The sequence below is a fragment of the Fusarium solani genome (assembly GCF_023522795.1).
Source record: "Fusarium solani strain SB1 chromosome Unknown bctg00000003_1, whole genome shotgun sequence".
In the NCBI taxonomy this organism is placed as follows: Eukaryota; Fungi; Ascomycota; class Sordariomycetes; order Hypocreales; family Nectriaceae; genus Fusarium; species Fusarium solani.
This window is the reverse complement of record NW_027072154.1, coordinates 1,261,739-1,276,802: the sequence shown is the minus strand read 5'-3', so window position 1 is coordinate 1,276,802 and position 15,064 is coordinate 1,261,739. Positions and strand designations below refer to the sequence as shown.

Genomic DNA, 15,064 nt, shown 5'->3' with positions numbered 1-15,064 from the left:
CTTCCATTCTCGAAGAGAGACAAGGTCGAGGCTCTAGTCGTGCTAGTTGGGTGCCGGGTCGTCCGCGCCAATTAGCTTGAGTCAATGCAACATCAGCAACTCTTTTTGGAAACAGTCGTCAATTCCGCCCTCCGCTGGTTCGACTCGTCTCCAACCATGCCCTGGCGTGCGCCCTTCTCCAATGACTCCAACATGAACGCCCCTTTTACAGGGTTCCCCGGAATTCAAGTCTCGTTCGGTGAGGCTCAGGTCACGACATGTTCCTGATAGTGACACTTCTCCAAGGGAAGTCTACAGCGGCCAGCGTCATCATCCCCACAAGTCTTCCCCTCAAGGGTTGCCATTCCGGGCTATCTCGGCCGTGCACCTCATAAATAGGCCTGTGCTCGGGGAAAGCCTTCCACATACATTGCCCGCACCACCTTGCTATCGCTGCGGAGACTGTCCCGGCATGCCCGCGACTGTTGTCAAAGGGCAAGTCTCATCTCGCCTACTCGAAACATGCTGATAGACCTATCTGGCCTGACTTTTTTCGCCTTGTTTCTCTCCAGTGACAGGGACAATATCGTCACTATCGTGGCGAAAACGCATCCCCGGCGACTAGTTATGACGCCGAATACACTTTTCCCTGGACTGGGGTCAAAGTTTATACCGCAAGTCATTCTGTTATCGATGGGTTTTACTAACAGTAACTGACTGACATCCGAAGAAGGAAGCTGGTGGGAGACGACTGAGCGTCATGCCCAAGAGCCTCGGTTAAGGTGTCCACTAAACAAGCATAGAAACTACCAAAGACTTCAACGTCCTAACAAGGATGTCCACCTCGGGCTTCCATCACGCTTTCCCCGATCCGTCGTTCCAATCCTTCCTCGACGACTTCTATGAACTCGACAGCGACGATTTGGCTGTTGGTACGATGCCGGCAATGGCTTCATCACTGTCTGCGTCAATACGGCCATTCATCTGCCCTAGCTTGCTAGTCAATATGCCAAGAACGACGTCGTAGCCTCCCTATCCGACATCGGCGAGGCTCAATACCTCAGCCATATCCACAAACCAGCGACAGTCATCATAAGCTGCCCTTCTAAGAGCCTTGAAGCTAGGCGGTGTTGGGAACACCAAAACGTCCTGACAGACTGTGTTCGACCGCAATAATTCCCCAGCCCTTCCAAGGTTCCACCTACTGATAACTATACGACTAAAGAGACATGTGTGATGTAGCGTGCTGTTGGTGGAGGTGGAGGCCTCGGAGGTACCTACCTACGTCAAGGAGGCTCGATGAGGGCCTGGGAGGCTGGGCAACCCAACAGAAATAACACAGCAGTAACACAACTAAAACTTATCAGCAGCACATCCGAGCCAGGGAACTAAAACACCGAGATATAAGAACGGCTATCCGAATTATAAAGCATGCGGTGTATGCTTTCTCAGAGATTGCAGACGAAAAAGGCGTCAAGGGCGGGCCTCAACGTCGTCAGCCACCGTCGAGTTCTGCCCTTTCGAGGAGGCGTCAGACTGGACCAGGAACAGAATCGCGACGTTTCCCAACTACAGCATGGTCCGTGGTGTTACCCATCGTATAGATGTGCCGGACGTCGAGTTGTGCATCAGGTCAAGGACGGCCATCATGCTCGACTAGACTTAAGCAGTATTATACAGTTACCGTACACGCAAAGCCCACGAGGGCATCAGGAACTCGAATAAATCGTCATGGCCGTTATAAACCTCTATCCATGCAATCATAACAGAACAGGGCAGTGTAGGCTATCAGATGGGATAGCCCTGATGCGACGTCAAAACAAAACCGCCCTCTTCCTTTCTCTCGCACCCGCGCCCTTTTCCGTCCGAACCTGTATGTATCCCAAAGGACCAATCCCCTTTCTTTTTGTTCTTCTTTGTTGCTGTTCGTCATTGTATGTTCAGCCTGGTATTTCCCTTGCCTTCCCTTCCCTTGCTTCGCACCCAACGGCGCGCGTCTTGCTTGTCGAGGGAGAGACGTGATCCTCTCGATCTAGACGCCCGCCAAATTTCCTCTTTTTTTCCCCTCCAGAGTAATCGTCAAAGCATTAAGGGCCCTGAGGCCACGAAGTGAAAAAGAAAACAAAAGAAAACGTTACGTTTCCTCATAAACACAAAGGGACAACGCAAGAAAATTCGTAAATAAACTGACAACCCCTCACAAGTCAAGTCATGCTCGCGCGAACGAGTACGGCATCACCGCCGCAGCCTTCTTGTTCCGTCTACCTTATTACTTGTGAAAGTCATTAAGAGCCTTCGTTGCTCATGCCGTTGGTGAGTCCATCGGGGGAGTTCATGGATCGTGACCAGTGGCTGCCAGGGGGCATCATGGCGAGTATCCAGAGGATCGAGTCGTGCTATGTCGGATTGGCTGTCCTGACGCATCGTACCCTGATCCGAGGCCGTCGCTATGCAAAGAATTCCATAATTATTTTGTACACGCTCTAGTGAGCAGGAGACGACTAGTTGACAGTCATCATTTGCATCCGCTGTGGCAGCCCGGATGAGGGCGAGTTTTCCGGTGACACCTCCATCAGTGAGTTGTTGCCGCGGCTTCGGATGCCTCTTCGTTGTGGGCTTGAGTTGGGGTCATCGAATACTCGAGTAAAGGCTGGGCTAGAGTCGTGACGCTCGTGTCGAGGGGTTTTCACTGGACTCTGCGTGATCTGATCGGCTCGTCGAATAATATCGGACAGGGAGTCCCGCAAATCACCAGCCCTCTTGACCAGAGCCTTGAGGCTGTTTGTGTCAAAGTGCACCTTGCCATCGTTGGGCGCTTGGTCGGATACGCGATGCTGCATAGCCCCAATGACTGAACGGACCACTCCGGATACGTCATGGGCTTTGCTGTGCCGGTTCTCGGGTGTCCGGGGACGGCTCGGTCGACTCGGCTGATGGTTGTCTGTCAGTGGCCAGTTGCCAAAGATGTCGTCCTCGGGGGAAAAGACGGATCGGCGGCGGGGAGAATGGCGTTCTCGTACAACAGCAGTCTTTGACATTGCGGGCTCGTGGCCGTCAAACGCAGCGTCGAGCCGGTCCATCGAGTGTGCGTCGAATCCTTCATCACCAAAGCGTTCATCGATATCGAATGCGTCAAAGTTGATCGACGACGTCGACTTTTGGTCATCATCCTCATCCAGCGACTCTTCATCGGGGGATGCCAGGGCAATGATACCATCAGCCTCCTCCCACAGGTGGCTCTGTGGTCCATCGAGAATATCCATGTCTCGCCCGTGGCGGCAGAGACGCTTCAGGTCGTTGACGAGAAGGGAAAACTCGCGAATGTGTCCCGAGTGGGCTTTGACACTCGGCTGCGTCGCGCGGATCGACTCTGGAACTGCAAACACCTTGTCATCTTTGTCGTTGCTACCCAGACTGCTGCCACCAAACTCAAAGTCGTCGTCCCAGTCCTCGCTGGCAGTCTTTGTCCCCAGACCCCAAGTGCCATATTTCGAGGCTGACTTGGAGTCATCAGGGGAGTCGTGCACCACGGGGACACTCTGGCTTCGCACATGTGTCGGCGTGGGACCTTTGCGGATGGCTGACCGTCCACCTCTAGAGTCCATCTCCTGCTTAGCATAGGCCGTTTTAGGCCGGGGTGACCGTCCAGAGTCAAACTTGTCGTGAGTCGGGGGCTCACTCCAGTCAAAGAGGGTGCTGAGAGGGCGTTCATTGTGATCGTGATCGGGGAGTCCATTACCACTAATGTTGGCGAGGGCGAGACGCACGTTGGGGTTGATGCCCCTGGAATTCAACGAGCTCCCTTTGGAGGGAGGTGACAGGGGGTTGCATGGAAGTTCGTCATCCCTCGCCCAATCGTCGTCAAAGTCGTCGTCCAAGGACAGCCTGCTGTACTCCTTGGTTGCAGAGATTGATACGTTGCGAGGGGACGAGTCGATCCTGAAGCGCGGTGACTCCCGGCGGTTAGCGTCCCGGTTGACGGTGCGGACAGGCGTGACGTTCTCGTCCTCCTCCATGATCTTGTCATCCTCATCCCAGGTCCGGCCGAGCATCTCATGGATGGACAGGCGCTTGGTCTTTCCATTGCCGTTCGCTGTGCTCGGTGGTGATTCGTCGTACATGGACTCCAGCGGAGTCTCGACGGCTCGGGCGCGACCAGATCCGACGGTGCGCAGCGAGTCAAACATTGTGTCACTCTTGAAGTCGGTGTCATCGTCGTCTCCAGAAGTACAGTCCCTGGTGTCCTCAGAACTCTCCATGGTAGAGGTCCTGTCGTGCTGCGGTGCCCTAAGTTGTGACATCGCAGTGGAGCTGACAGAACTTCCAGAGGGCTGGTTAGGCCGGGCGTGGTTGGAGACCCCGCCAGAAGACCCTAACCGCGACGCATCCACATGGAAACTTGAAAGCCTTGAAAGCGGGGGGACGGGCGACGACGAGTTCCTTTTACGCGTTCGTAACTGCGCAACAGCAGCTGAACCAAGGGACAATCCCTGCCGGCCCGGCGATGGTGATGATGGGGGGAGGGTCAATTCCAGCGGCGGATTGGCTCGAGCCTCGGCGCCAGCCTGCGCGCCAGTGACCGGTTCCGACACATGTCGCTTATTTCCGATCCTGGGTTCTGCGCCACGTTTTGGCCGCCGAATACTCCCTGACTTTACCGCCCACGTACCTGCAGAAGCGAATGGCATCGAGACGGATTTTCGGGGCACTCGAGAGGGCGTGCCCTCGGGGGACGGTGTTGATTCCACCAGCGCCGGAGCCGGGCGGGCTTCTTCCTGGATGTGAGCGGCCGGCAGCAGTCCTCTTGGGGCTGATGTCGCTGAAACCATTCTCGGTTTCACCAGATGGACCCTGCTTCGCTCGTCGTCGATGCAGATGCGCTTAGCAGGTGCTCGAGCATGCGGGCTCAGCTCACCGAACCGGCCCGAGCCTGCGCGGCCGATGCTTGATGTCCTAGAATGAAAAAATGATGCCCATCCACGTCTTGCAGATGCTGATCTTGAAGGGGGGTCAATCGCCGGCGGAGTGAGGAACTCGTGGGGTCGATGATCGTCGAATGAAAAATTGTTAGATGTCGGGGTATTAATTATAGGTGAATCAGGACGGAACTGCTGCAGAGTCGCTGACCGCTGGTGGCTCGTTGCAGGTCGTCGGAGAACTGGGAGAGTCGGCAGGTGGGATTTCGAACGTCGTCGCGGTGGGTCCGGGTCGTTACGGTTCGACGTGGATCGCTTGACGAGCTTGTTCGGGGGAGAGTTGGTGTTGTTGGGCCTCTGAGGATCGGAGCTGCTGAGCCGTGTGAGAAGATGGAGGGAGTGTCCTGGCCGGCGCTGGATCTCGAGCTCTCGTGACGAGACAGTGGACGGATGGAGAGGCGCCTTATCCAAGATCCATTGGACGAGATTGAGTCTCGAGACTCGGGGATGATGGCAGGCGAGTCGGGCTGCCTCACAAACGACGACTTCCTGCTGCTGACCTTGGGAGGAGTCGACTGGGTCTGGGGCATGGGAGGTCGCTGGTAACGGGAAAGGGGAGGTCTCGAGGCGGTGGACGGGCGTGGGAGGGTGTGATAGTGCGAGCCGTGTGCAGACGTCGCGACGGAGCTCGTTGCGGGCCGTGACGAAGCAAAGTTGGCAGCTGGAGGCCGAGAGTGAGAGCCGCGGTCTGTAGACACTCGTCTGGAATGGGAGGCAGGTCGAGTCGAGGAGTTGGGTTCGGTGGTGGGCTGGCCGAACACCAAACCACTGGCCGCTGCAGCGATGGCAGTGCCCGTTCCAACAAGCTGAAGACAAAGACGGTCAATGACTGCTGCAACAGGAAATACGGTGGGCAAGCCACGGCGAAGAGGGTTTGTGGGTGATCAGAGGGAGTGTAGGATGTGGGTGGGATAGGCCAAAGTCTATTAGCCATGTGATGACTGTGATGATGAAGTCGGCGCAGTGGGTTGGATTTGCGGGGGACAAGGTTAGCAGCAAACTTACACTTGGAACGGCCTGCATGGTTGCTCGAGGACGAGGAAGCGGAAGCCCTACTCAAGCGAGAGAGAGAATGCAGCGGCTAGCATTCTAGAGGAGGATGGCGGTGCTGAATACGGACGGGATGTGCATCGTCTCAAGCCATGGACCTAAAGAATCGAGAGTCGTCCAAAGCTTCCTTCTCTCGGGGAGAATCTGAGGTGCCGTTGTAACAATGCAACCCACCAGCGCTAGACGGACGTCCGAGTGAGAGGACGGGACTAGACCGGGACAAATAGCAAACAATCGTCGGTTCCCCGGTGAGCGTCGGTCGCTATGTCGGTGGGAAAGGATAACGGAGATGAGTGAGCGAGCGAAACTCCTCAAAGTGAGTGAGCTGGGCTGAGGATTCGCTTCCAAGGTTCGGGATGGAGCGAGCGGGCTGGCGAGAGCTGGAAGCTGCGGCCGCGGTGGGGAGACTGGACGCGCCGGCTCGAGGTGAAGCAGCCGCGTGATGGAGCTGGAGATCTGAAGCCGCCACTACGGGAACGCCGTTGGAAGAGAGTGAGGAAGGGGAGGGGGTGAAGGGTGAGGATGGGAAAGACGTTGTTTTCCTTCTTGGAGGTTTTTTTTCTGGTCCCTTTTCTCAGCTCCTCGGGCTTGCCCTGGCTTTTTTTCCCCTGGGACCCCTTCGGTGACGGACAGTGGCAGAATCCCAGTTGCCTACCAGCTCATCAATCAGCACAGCAGCGGCAGCGGCAGAGAAAAGAAAATAAAGCAGGAGGAACTGCAGGAGACCGGGCAGCCAGTAGAGAGAAAAGGTCAGCCGCTGGAACCAAACAGGAACCTGCTTCTCTGGCGAGCCCTGCAAGCTGGAGATTGCAAGTGAGATTTGGGCGAGGACGGATCGCCTCTGCAGGGATGGATGAGCACCGGCCAGGGCACCCAGGCCAGGCCCTGCCTGCCCGCCCGCGCCCAGAGTGCGTCCCTTATTAGCGGGCGGAGCCACTGAACGTCTAGCGCCGCTGCGGGCCTCAGGGCCCCTATAGAGCCCACCTCACTGGGCGCCCAGGCACTCTGCTGTGCAGTACCTGGCGACTTGCAGACCTGTGGGCTGCCGGCGGGCTGCGGCGCGGCGCCAGAGACCGAGACGTCCACTAACATGGTGAGCACATCGGGCAGGTACAGACACTGCCCGGGGGTGATTGGCGTCGGATGAGCTGGGGGGGCGTCTCAGGCGCTGAGCAGCAGAAGAGATTAGGGGAGCTGAATTGAGTGGAGAGGAGACGTCCATGGCACCCGTGGACCCATGGATGAGCATTACTTGCAGTAGTGAATTGCGCACAGCGGGTGAATTACAATGTCGATAGGCTGTGAATTAAAAATTGTGCAGTATATTACTCTCCAGTCTCTGCTATTAGGGGTTCCATCTGATCCATTCGACGGATGGAGGCCATCAAACTCTTCGTCTCAGGTCATTACATACGCATGTTAGCGCGCGCGCGGGTTGACCACCATCATTTGCCGTTCCAAGGAAGACTGCTATTCTGGTCCGTCCCTCTCTCGATCAGAGCTCCAGTCTACAGCGGAAAGCATCCTTGTCGTCCCTGGTCATGGAACCTCCGGGCGGGTTGCGTTGCTTCACCCGGGGGGACGTCCCTCCTTGGCTCTCCGGGGTCGCATCTCTTACAGCGGCATTTCTGCAGCAGAAGAGTGGCATGGTGCGCTCTTGCCTGTCTGTTTGAGGTGAGCAGAGCCTGGCCTGCTCATTCGACGACCGAGATCAGAGGAGATCATGCCAGGGTAGGCTCCTTGCCCTCTCTCCCATTTCGTCCTGTTCCCCCGGCCCCCGGAGGTGACGACGACGGGGGTCACAACGGGATGGAGTCCCTCCGGGGACGGGCTGCCAGAGGCAAGCACGAGATCCCTACCGTAGACTCAGAGACCGAGAAACATAATAACGGAGACCCTGTCGGTTGCTTGCCCAACGCGGCGAGTTTGCCTCGAACTGCCCGTGCCGTCTGCATCACCAACATGTTGTCACAGGTATGCCGCCTGGGTGATCTCGCCATCAGAGCTTGTTGGGTGTCATGGGATGCAATCATGGTCTAAATCTCCATCTGCATCATACAACGTGTACATGCACGCCGCGGTCGCACAACGGGCCCGTTCCGGAGGCCAAGGAGCGACCTGTTTATCAACAAGTCTGGGTAATTGTGAATCTACAAGTCAGAATAATCCTACCTCCATCAGGTATCAATTCGCGAGCTGCAGAGTAAGCAGGGCTTTTATACGACTGCTAAAAAGGGGTTGTGCTCCCATTGACTTTACATCTTGCATCTGAATTGCACTGGTGCGCACCGCCTGAGATCTGTCTGTCCAACACCATCTCGATGGCCCAGCCTGGGCTGTACATGTACGCCGGGAGGGAGGAAGGGTTCGCGTGCCTGCTTTCCAAGCAGTTCGTCTTCAGCACCATCCCGCTTCTGCACTCGGCCATCCGTCCGACTCCCTCACGAGCGAACGTCAACACACCAACAAGATACAAGTACTTGCCTACCTTTGGATACCTGTGCTTCAGCTTGCTTGGTCCTACTCCACACTTCCTCCTTGGTTCTTCATGCATGACGGTCCCATGGCGCGCCCCGCTCAGGAAAATGGCCGCCGGGGAACCGGCCAACAACAACGACGAGACTGGAATTCCGACGCGAGCATGAGCAAGACGACCGGAGGCAAGTCGCCTCTCTGTCCTCCATGTCCTGCTTGTCCTCCTCAACTGTCAGCCTGGAGAGCAGATGCAGATATCATGTGCTACCGGCCACGACGCTGAGAGTTCCAATGGCAACCTCAGGGACCCAGCTCAAGCGAGTGGCGCAGGGCAGGGTCCGAGAGAGTGTGTTGTATTGTGTTGAAAAGCTTCATGATTGCATCATGTGCCATCATTGCATTTGACTCCAGAGACATCAACAGAGCCCAGAGATGCGGCCGTCATGTCTCTGAATAATCTTTGGTAGCTGCTTCGGGGGTCACGGCCCGACCCAAGAGGAGGCATGGTTGTATGTTGACGAACCTGCCACGTCCCGAAGAGGTTCGTGTTTTACGACGTAGTCAAGTTTTTGGTAGGCTCTGCCAGGCTCTGCTCCGTAGTCTATGTCCCCTTTGAGAGACAATCGGCTTGGCTCGATATTTGCTCCTGGTGCTTGGTGCACCCCGACCTATACCACCACCACATATTGATGTGGTAGAGTTTATTGCCTTGCCTTGAGTGAGACGAGACGTCTCTTTCATTTCCAGAACGGGGCGCACGTGTCGCAGCGCCCTTGCAGATGCTCAATGCTGGCTCGTCTCGCAGACAATGGCATTGGACGCTGTCAGTTGTTGAGGCCCCCCATCTGCCTGTTTCATTGCCGTCCAGTAAACAATAACAACAACATCATCAACACGAGATGCCCTAGTCGGGGCGAAGCAACGCAAGGCAAGGCAAAGCAAGGCAAAGCGGTCTCCCGCCCCTGCTCGCATTGCTGAGGGGTTCCATGAAACGTCCATTGGCAACCCCTCCCCGAGAGTCATGGGTATCGGAATGTTTTCGACGAGCTTTCGATCAAGATCCGACGAGGCGCTTGCGCATCCCAGTGGGGCGAGGCATCTCGAGCATCTGCCCTTTCAAGGCGGGCACCATTCAGATGTTCCAAATGGAAATTTGCAGCGTGCACCAAGTCCATAAGCCACAGGCGATCCTCCTCGTGTTGAGGCAGAGGCCCGCCGCCTAGGACGGGAACAGGGAACCCACATCCCGGTTGCAGTAGAGTCAGGTCGAGGCCAAGATAAGGCTGGCTCACAAACTCTGTCGATGCTCGAAGCCTAGTGCTCACGAACGGTACAGTACATGTGTGTACCTGCGGAAGCCATGGAAACATGTCGTCGAAAAAACCACTCGTACCTGAAACAAGGCAGCCATGAGAAATCCTTCTTCTCCATCCCGGGGCGTCTGTGCTGGGTCATCCCTTGGTCCATGCAGAGTCTGATGCATCGTAGACGCATATGAATCTATCCCAGGGAGGAGGAGACGAAAAAACAATTCAGCCCCAGCATGCGAACCAGTAATCTTGCCACTGGAGTCATCCGAAACCCACCGATCATGTCTTGATCTGGCCATGCACCGAGGACTGTATCGTAAGCTCGGCTCTCACTGAATGATGTTGACGCCGACCAGTCCAATTTCCACAAGGCCTCCTCAACGGCGGCTAGGAGAACCGATAGACGTGCCAAGTGCTCATGGCTAGCTCACTTCTAGTGCTCACGATCCAGGCTGACGCAATGCCTGAGTTGCTTGTCTTGTGATGGGCCTAAACCCAAGTGCCATGGGATGCTTGTCGATTCCACACGGCCGGGTTTGACCACCAGGCCGATCGGCAAACAAATCCCTCTCCGCGGTGGCTGGCTAGAGTCCTATTTTGAGGCTCATGGCATTCTGCTGAGGCATCGAGGAATGTGTGCTTCCCCGCAAAAAATCCGACTCGTCACGATCGACGACATGTTGGTTGCATGTCTGTGGTTTCTTCTTGTTATCCCGTCCTCTGTCTCATGCGGCTACCGACGATGCGAGCACAGAGGCGCATGACGAACGAGGCGCGCATCTGTCCACGGGCCTGGAACATGCAGGCCCAGATCCGGAAGCGGACTATTGCTGCGAGCTGGGGCCTGTCGAGCGAGTTTTCAATAGACATCCTGGTAAGTTGGAGTTGGGTATTTGGGTTGGGATGAGACATTGGGTCCATTGGCATTGTAGTCGAGGAGCCGAGTATAATGATGATACTATAGTATACTATAGTAGTGATCATTACCTCGAAATCTGATATATCAATCAACATGAGCTGTTCAGGCATTTGTTCAAGCGACCGGTCCTGAAAAGGTCCACATGAAATTCAAAGCGAGATCTAAACAGCAAAGAGCTCCATACTGACATGGACTTCTCCGTTCTCGGTCCACGCTTCGTCGGCGGTTTGGAGCTATCCCACACCAAGTGGAGGCAGCGCCGAGCTCAGATGGACATGACGTTAAATCGACCATCGCTTGCGACGGCGCCGTGTGTAGCTCGGGCGGCCACGAGTGCCGGCGTCCAGATGATGGATGGCAGACCAGGGCAGTCGTGCTTCACCAAGTGAGACAAAAACGTCCGTGGTCTCGGCCCCTTGGTGTTGTGTGTGGTGGGGGGAATGCGGAACTGCAAAATCTTGATGGAGCCTCAAGAGCCGCAATCTCCCAGCAAAAACACAACAAAGGAAGAAAAGAGTCGATTGACTTAGTTATTCCTCTCGGCACGTAATGTACTGTACAGTACGTAATGGCGTGCAGAAAGTCCTTGCATCGATCTCCCGTAATGCACAAGGATATCGAGCGGATCTCCAATGCAATGTTGTGCAGAACCTGTACGCAAGACAAGCAACATGATAGCTCGGTCGGCACAAGATTGAACCAATGGCCACAAATGCAACAACAAAAACATCCGTCGACCGACACCGAGGTTGACGCGTCGCGGTCGCGATCATCCACAACACACATCGCACACTCTCGGCGGACTATTTTAGAGTTTTCCGGGGTGCGATTGGCGCACGAGATTCGAGCTGAAGAGCTGCTGAATGCGGCGTAGATTGGAATTCGTGGCATCTCGTCATTGCTGAGCCGTTGTCCAATGGCTCAATAACCAACATGATTTTTGATAAGCGATCCGAAAAGCTCCTGCATGCTCCCAGGGTGACCCTGTCACTGTCGACTCGAGTACCGGGTCCAACGTGGTGCAGAGTTGGACAAGACTGCGATGCGAACCTGAGCAGCCAGCACCTTGGCCTTAAGCTCGCATACCAGAATCGGGCGCTATTGACGACCTAGATGTCACGAGAGGCGGAATCGGGTGATGTATGCATGCCCGTTAATTTGGCTGGGAACAGGATCAGGATCTGGTTCCCACCAAACAGCTCGACAGCATTATCCTGGGTTGGAGCTGGAGGGGGAGGCTCCTCACCGCCAGTTGGCTCGTATCCCATCCATCTCCTCTGATTTGGATGTCTGGCCATTGCTGGCCCGCAAGCCAGCAGCGCCCAGCGAGAATCGATGAGGCTGTCATGACGGGCTTGACTACTGCAGGAGGAAATTGAAGGCTGTGGAGAAACTGCAGATGCTGATATCTGATTGTCCAACTGAAGCGAGGGATCAATATGTGAGGGTGATAGGGTAGGGATGCAAGCAAGGGACAGAGTAATCGATGGTAGCATTTGACGCGTAAGTACTAGGACTTGTCTTGGATGATCCAGAAATAGATCAGTGCCAATAATTCAATCTGGAGGTGTTGATGGATGAAGCATCAATTCTCGTCGTGAGCATGCAAGTCGAAAGGCTTACCCTACACCATCGTCGGGCATTAAACCTCCGTGCTCCGATGTCACCACAAATTTCAACGACACCTCAGTCTTTGGCGGGGCAGCTTTACTATCGAACGAGATACGAAACTTGACAGCAGTGACGCAACAGCTGCTGCGCATTGAATCAGACTAGAGTTTCGGGTATCAGCTGCCGAATTGTCATTACTTCAGCAACAACCATGGAGGCTGATATCAGAGCCGTGCTGCCCAACATCGACCCAGTCGTGTCCGAGTACTCTGTGGGATATCTCACCCACGCCTCGACTACCTACTCGGAGGAGGAGGAATCTTCTGGCGTGTCTCCCCTGAACGAGGCTGCCATCGCCATCACCGAGCTTCTCCTGTCTGCATCGGGCCAGGTGAATGCTGAGTTGGAGGAGAAGATCAAGCAGCTGGTTGAGAAATGGGTTGACAAGTACACCGAGGCCAATGGCGGTCAGAGGCGAGGCCCTTCGACCGTCAAGCGTCTCGACCACACCATCCAGGTGAGCCAGCAGCGCAACATGTCTTCAACTCTGGCTGTGGCCACTGGTGGCGTGGATCTCGAGTCGGCAAACGCCAGAAAGGTCGAGTCCAAGGTCGACCGCAAGAAGCTCGAGAAGGCCGAACGCAAGATCGCCGCCAAGCAGCAAAAGAAGACGTTCAAGACTGTCGAGTACGAGGCATCCAGGCTGCTCGAGCAACCCGATTCCACCCAGTCTTACGAAGAGTTCTACATGGCCGTCAACCCTCTCCAACTGGGCTCCAGCTCTGCAAACAAGACAAAGGATGTCAAGCTCGACAACATCGATGTGTCTATTGGTGGAAACCGTATTCTTACCGACACGACACTCACGCTTGCCTATGGTCACCGATATGGTTTGGTTGGTCACAACGGTGTTGGTAAATCTACGCTCCTTCGAGCTCTGTCGAGACGTGAGGTTGCCATTCCGACACATATCTCTATTCTGCACGTCGAACAGGAGGTAAGATCACACGGTATCTGGATCAGGAGGCTGCTAACAAGATAGATTACTGGAGATGATACCCCGGCTATCCAGGCGGTCCTGGATGCAGATGTCTGGCGCAAGGTTCTTCTCAAGGAGCAAGATGTAAGTACCTCAGCATACTCATAGGTGACATCGCTGACGACTGTAGCAAATCTTGGTACGACTCGCAGAGTTGGAAGAACAGCGAGCCTCCCTGGCCGATACCTCTGCCGATGCGGCTAGACTTGACCACGATAAGGAGACCCAGGATACCAAGCTCGGCGACATTCAAGCCAAGCTGGCCGAGATGGAATCAGACAAGGCCGAATCGCGAGCTGCTAGTATCCTCGCTGGTCTTGGTTTCTCGGCCGAACGACAACAGTTTGCCACCAAGACGTTCTCTGGTGGTTGGAGAATGCGTCTGGCCCTTGCCCGAGCCCTTTTCTGCGAGCCCGACCTCCTACTTCTGGACGAACCGTCCAACATGTTGGATGTCCCTTCGATTGCCTTCTTGTCAGATTACCTCCAGACCTACCCCAGCACCGTCCTCGTCGTCTCCCACGACAGAGCATTCCTCAACGAGGTTGCTACCGACATTATCCACCAGCACTCACAGCGACTCGACTACTACCGCGGAGCCAACTTCGACTCCTTCTACGCTACTCGCGAGGAGAGAAAGAAGGTGGCCAAGCGAGAGTACGAGAACCAAATGGCTCAGCGAGCCCATCTCCAGGCCTTTATCGACAAGTTCCGTTACAACGCAGCCAAGTCATCAGAAGCTCAGTCACGTATCAAGAAGCTCGAGAAGATGCCCGTCCTCGAACCCCCCGAGGCCGAGTACAATGTCAAGTTTACATTCCCCGAAGTGGAGAAGCTGTCGCCCCCTATCGTCCAAATGTCGGACGTTACCTTTGGCTACAACAAGGACAACATCCTCTTACGACACGTGGACCTGGATGTGCAGCTGGACTCTCGAATTGGTATCGTTGGTCCCAACGGTGCTGGTAAGACTACGATCCTCAAGCTCCTCATTGGCAAGCTTGACCCTTCGTCTGGTCTGATCTCGCAACACCCCCGTCTCCGAATTGGATTCTTTGCTCAGCACCACGTCGATGCCCTTGATCTCAACGACAGCGCTGTGGGCTTCATGGCCAAGAACTATCCTGGACGAACAGACGAAGAGTACCGACGCCGTCTGGGTGCCTTTGGTATCACTGGCACAACTGGTCTGCAAAAGATGGCTCTGCTATCCGGAGGTCAAAAGTCGCGTGTGGCGTTTGCTTGCCTGGCTTTGACGAACCCCCACATCCTGGTGCTGGACGAGCCTTCTAACCATCTTGATATCGAAGCCATGGACGCCCTGGCAGAGGCTCTCAACGAGTTCCAGGGTGGTGTTCTGATGGTGTCGCACGACGTGACGATGCTGCAGACTGTATGCACATCGTTGTGGGTGTGCGATGGAGGTACGGTTGAGAAATTCCCCGGAGATGTGCAGCAGTACAAGAAGAGGATTTCTGCACAGGCGAATGCGGCGGGAGTTGTCAAGCAGCATTAAGCTGGATGCTATGTTAGAGTATGAATGGATGTTGTTCATGCTGGTAACATCCACTCTGGACCATGAACTGTGATATGAATGTCAAACCTGTGGATGTCAATGAAGTGATCATGCCGATACTCTGATCCTAGCAGCTTCTAAATATCCATCATAGTGTTGTTAATAACCTCGGAATCTTAAATGCTGATC

At 55.1% G+C, this 15,064-nt stretch overlaps 3 protein-coding genes across 3 annotated transcripts; 1 reads left to right on the top strand and 2 right to left on the bottom strand.

Annotated features, from left to right (window-relative positions):
- Positions 1-2,480: 2,480 nt before the first annotated feature.
- Positions 2,481-5,978, bottom strand: MRS44_005962 (uncharacterized protein; the record flags this gene model as incomplete). Its single annotated transcript, XM_046280580.2, has 2 exons — positions 2,481-5,657; positions 5,961-5,978. 2 exons carry the CDS (start codon positions 5,976-5,978, stop codon positions 2,481-2,483), a joined length of 3,195 nt encoding a protein of 1,064 aa, XP_046140461.2.
- Positions 5,979-6,267: 289 nt separating this feature from the next.
- On the bottom strand, positions 6,268-7,097 carry MRS44_005961 (uncharacterized protein; the record flags this gene model as incomplete). Its single annotated transcript, XM_065621588.1, has 3 exons — positions 6,268-6,566; positions 6,621-6,941; positions 6,995-7,097. The coding sequence occupies 3 exons, from the start codon at positions 7,095-7,097 to the stop codon at positions 6,268-6,270; spliced, it is 723 nt and encodes a 240-aa protein (XP_065477660.1).
- A 5,434-nt stretch (positions 7,098-12,531) lies between these two features.
- On the top strand, positions 12,532-14,875 carry MRS44_005960 (uncharacterized protein; the record flags this gene model as incomplete). Its single annotated transcript, XM_046269529.2, has 3 exons — positions 12,532-13,317; positions 13,363-13,443; positions 13,490-14,875. 3 exons carry the CDS (start codon positions 12,532-12,534, stop codon positions 14,873-14,875), a joined length of 2,253 nt encoding a protein of 750 aa, XP_046140464.1.
- Positions 14,876-15,064: the final 189 nt, after the last annotated feature.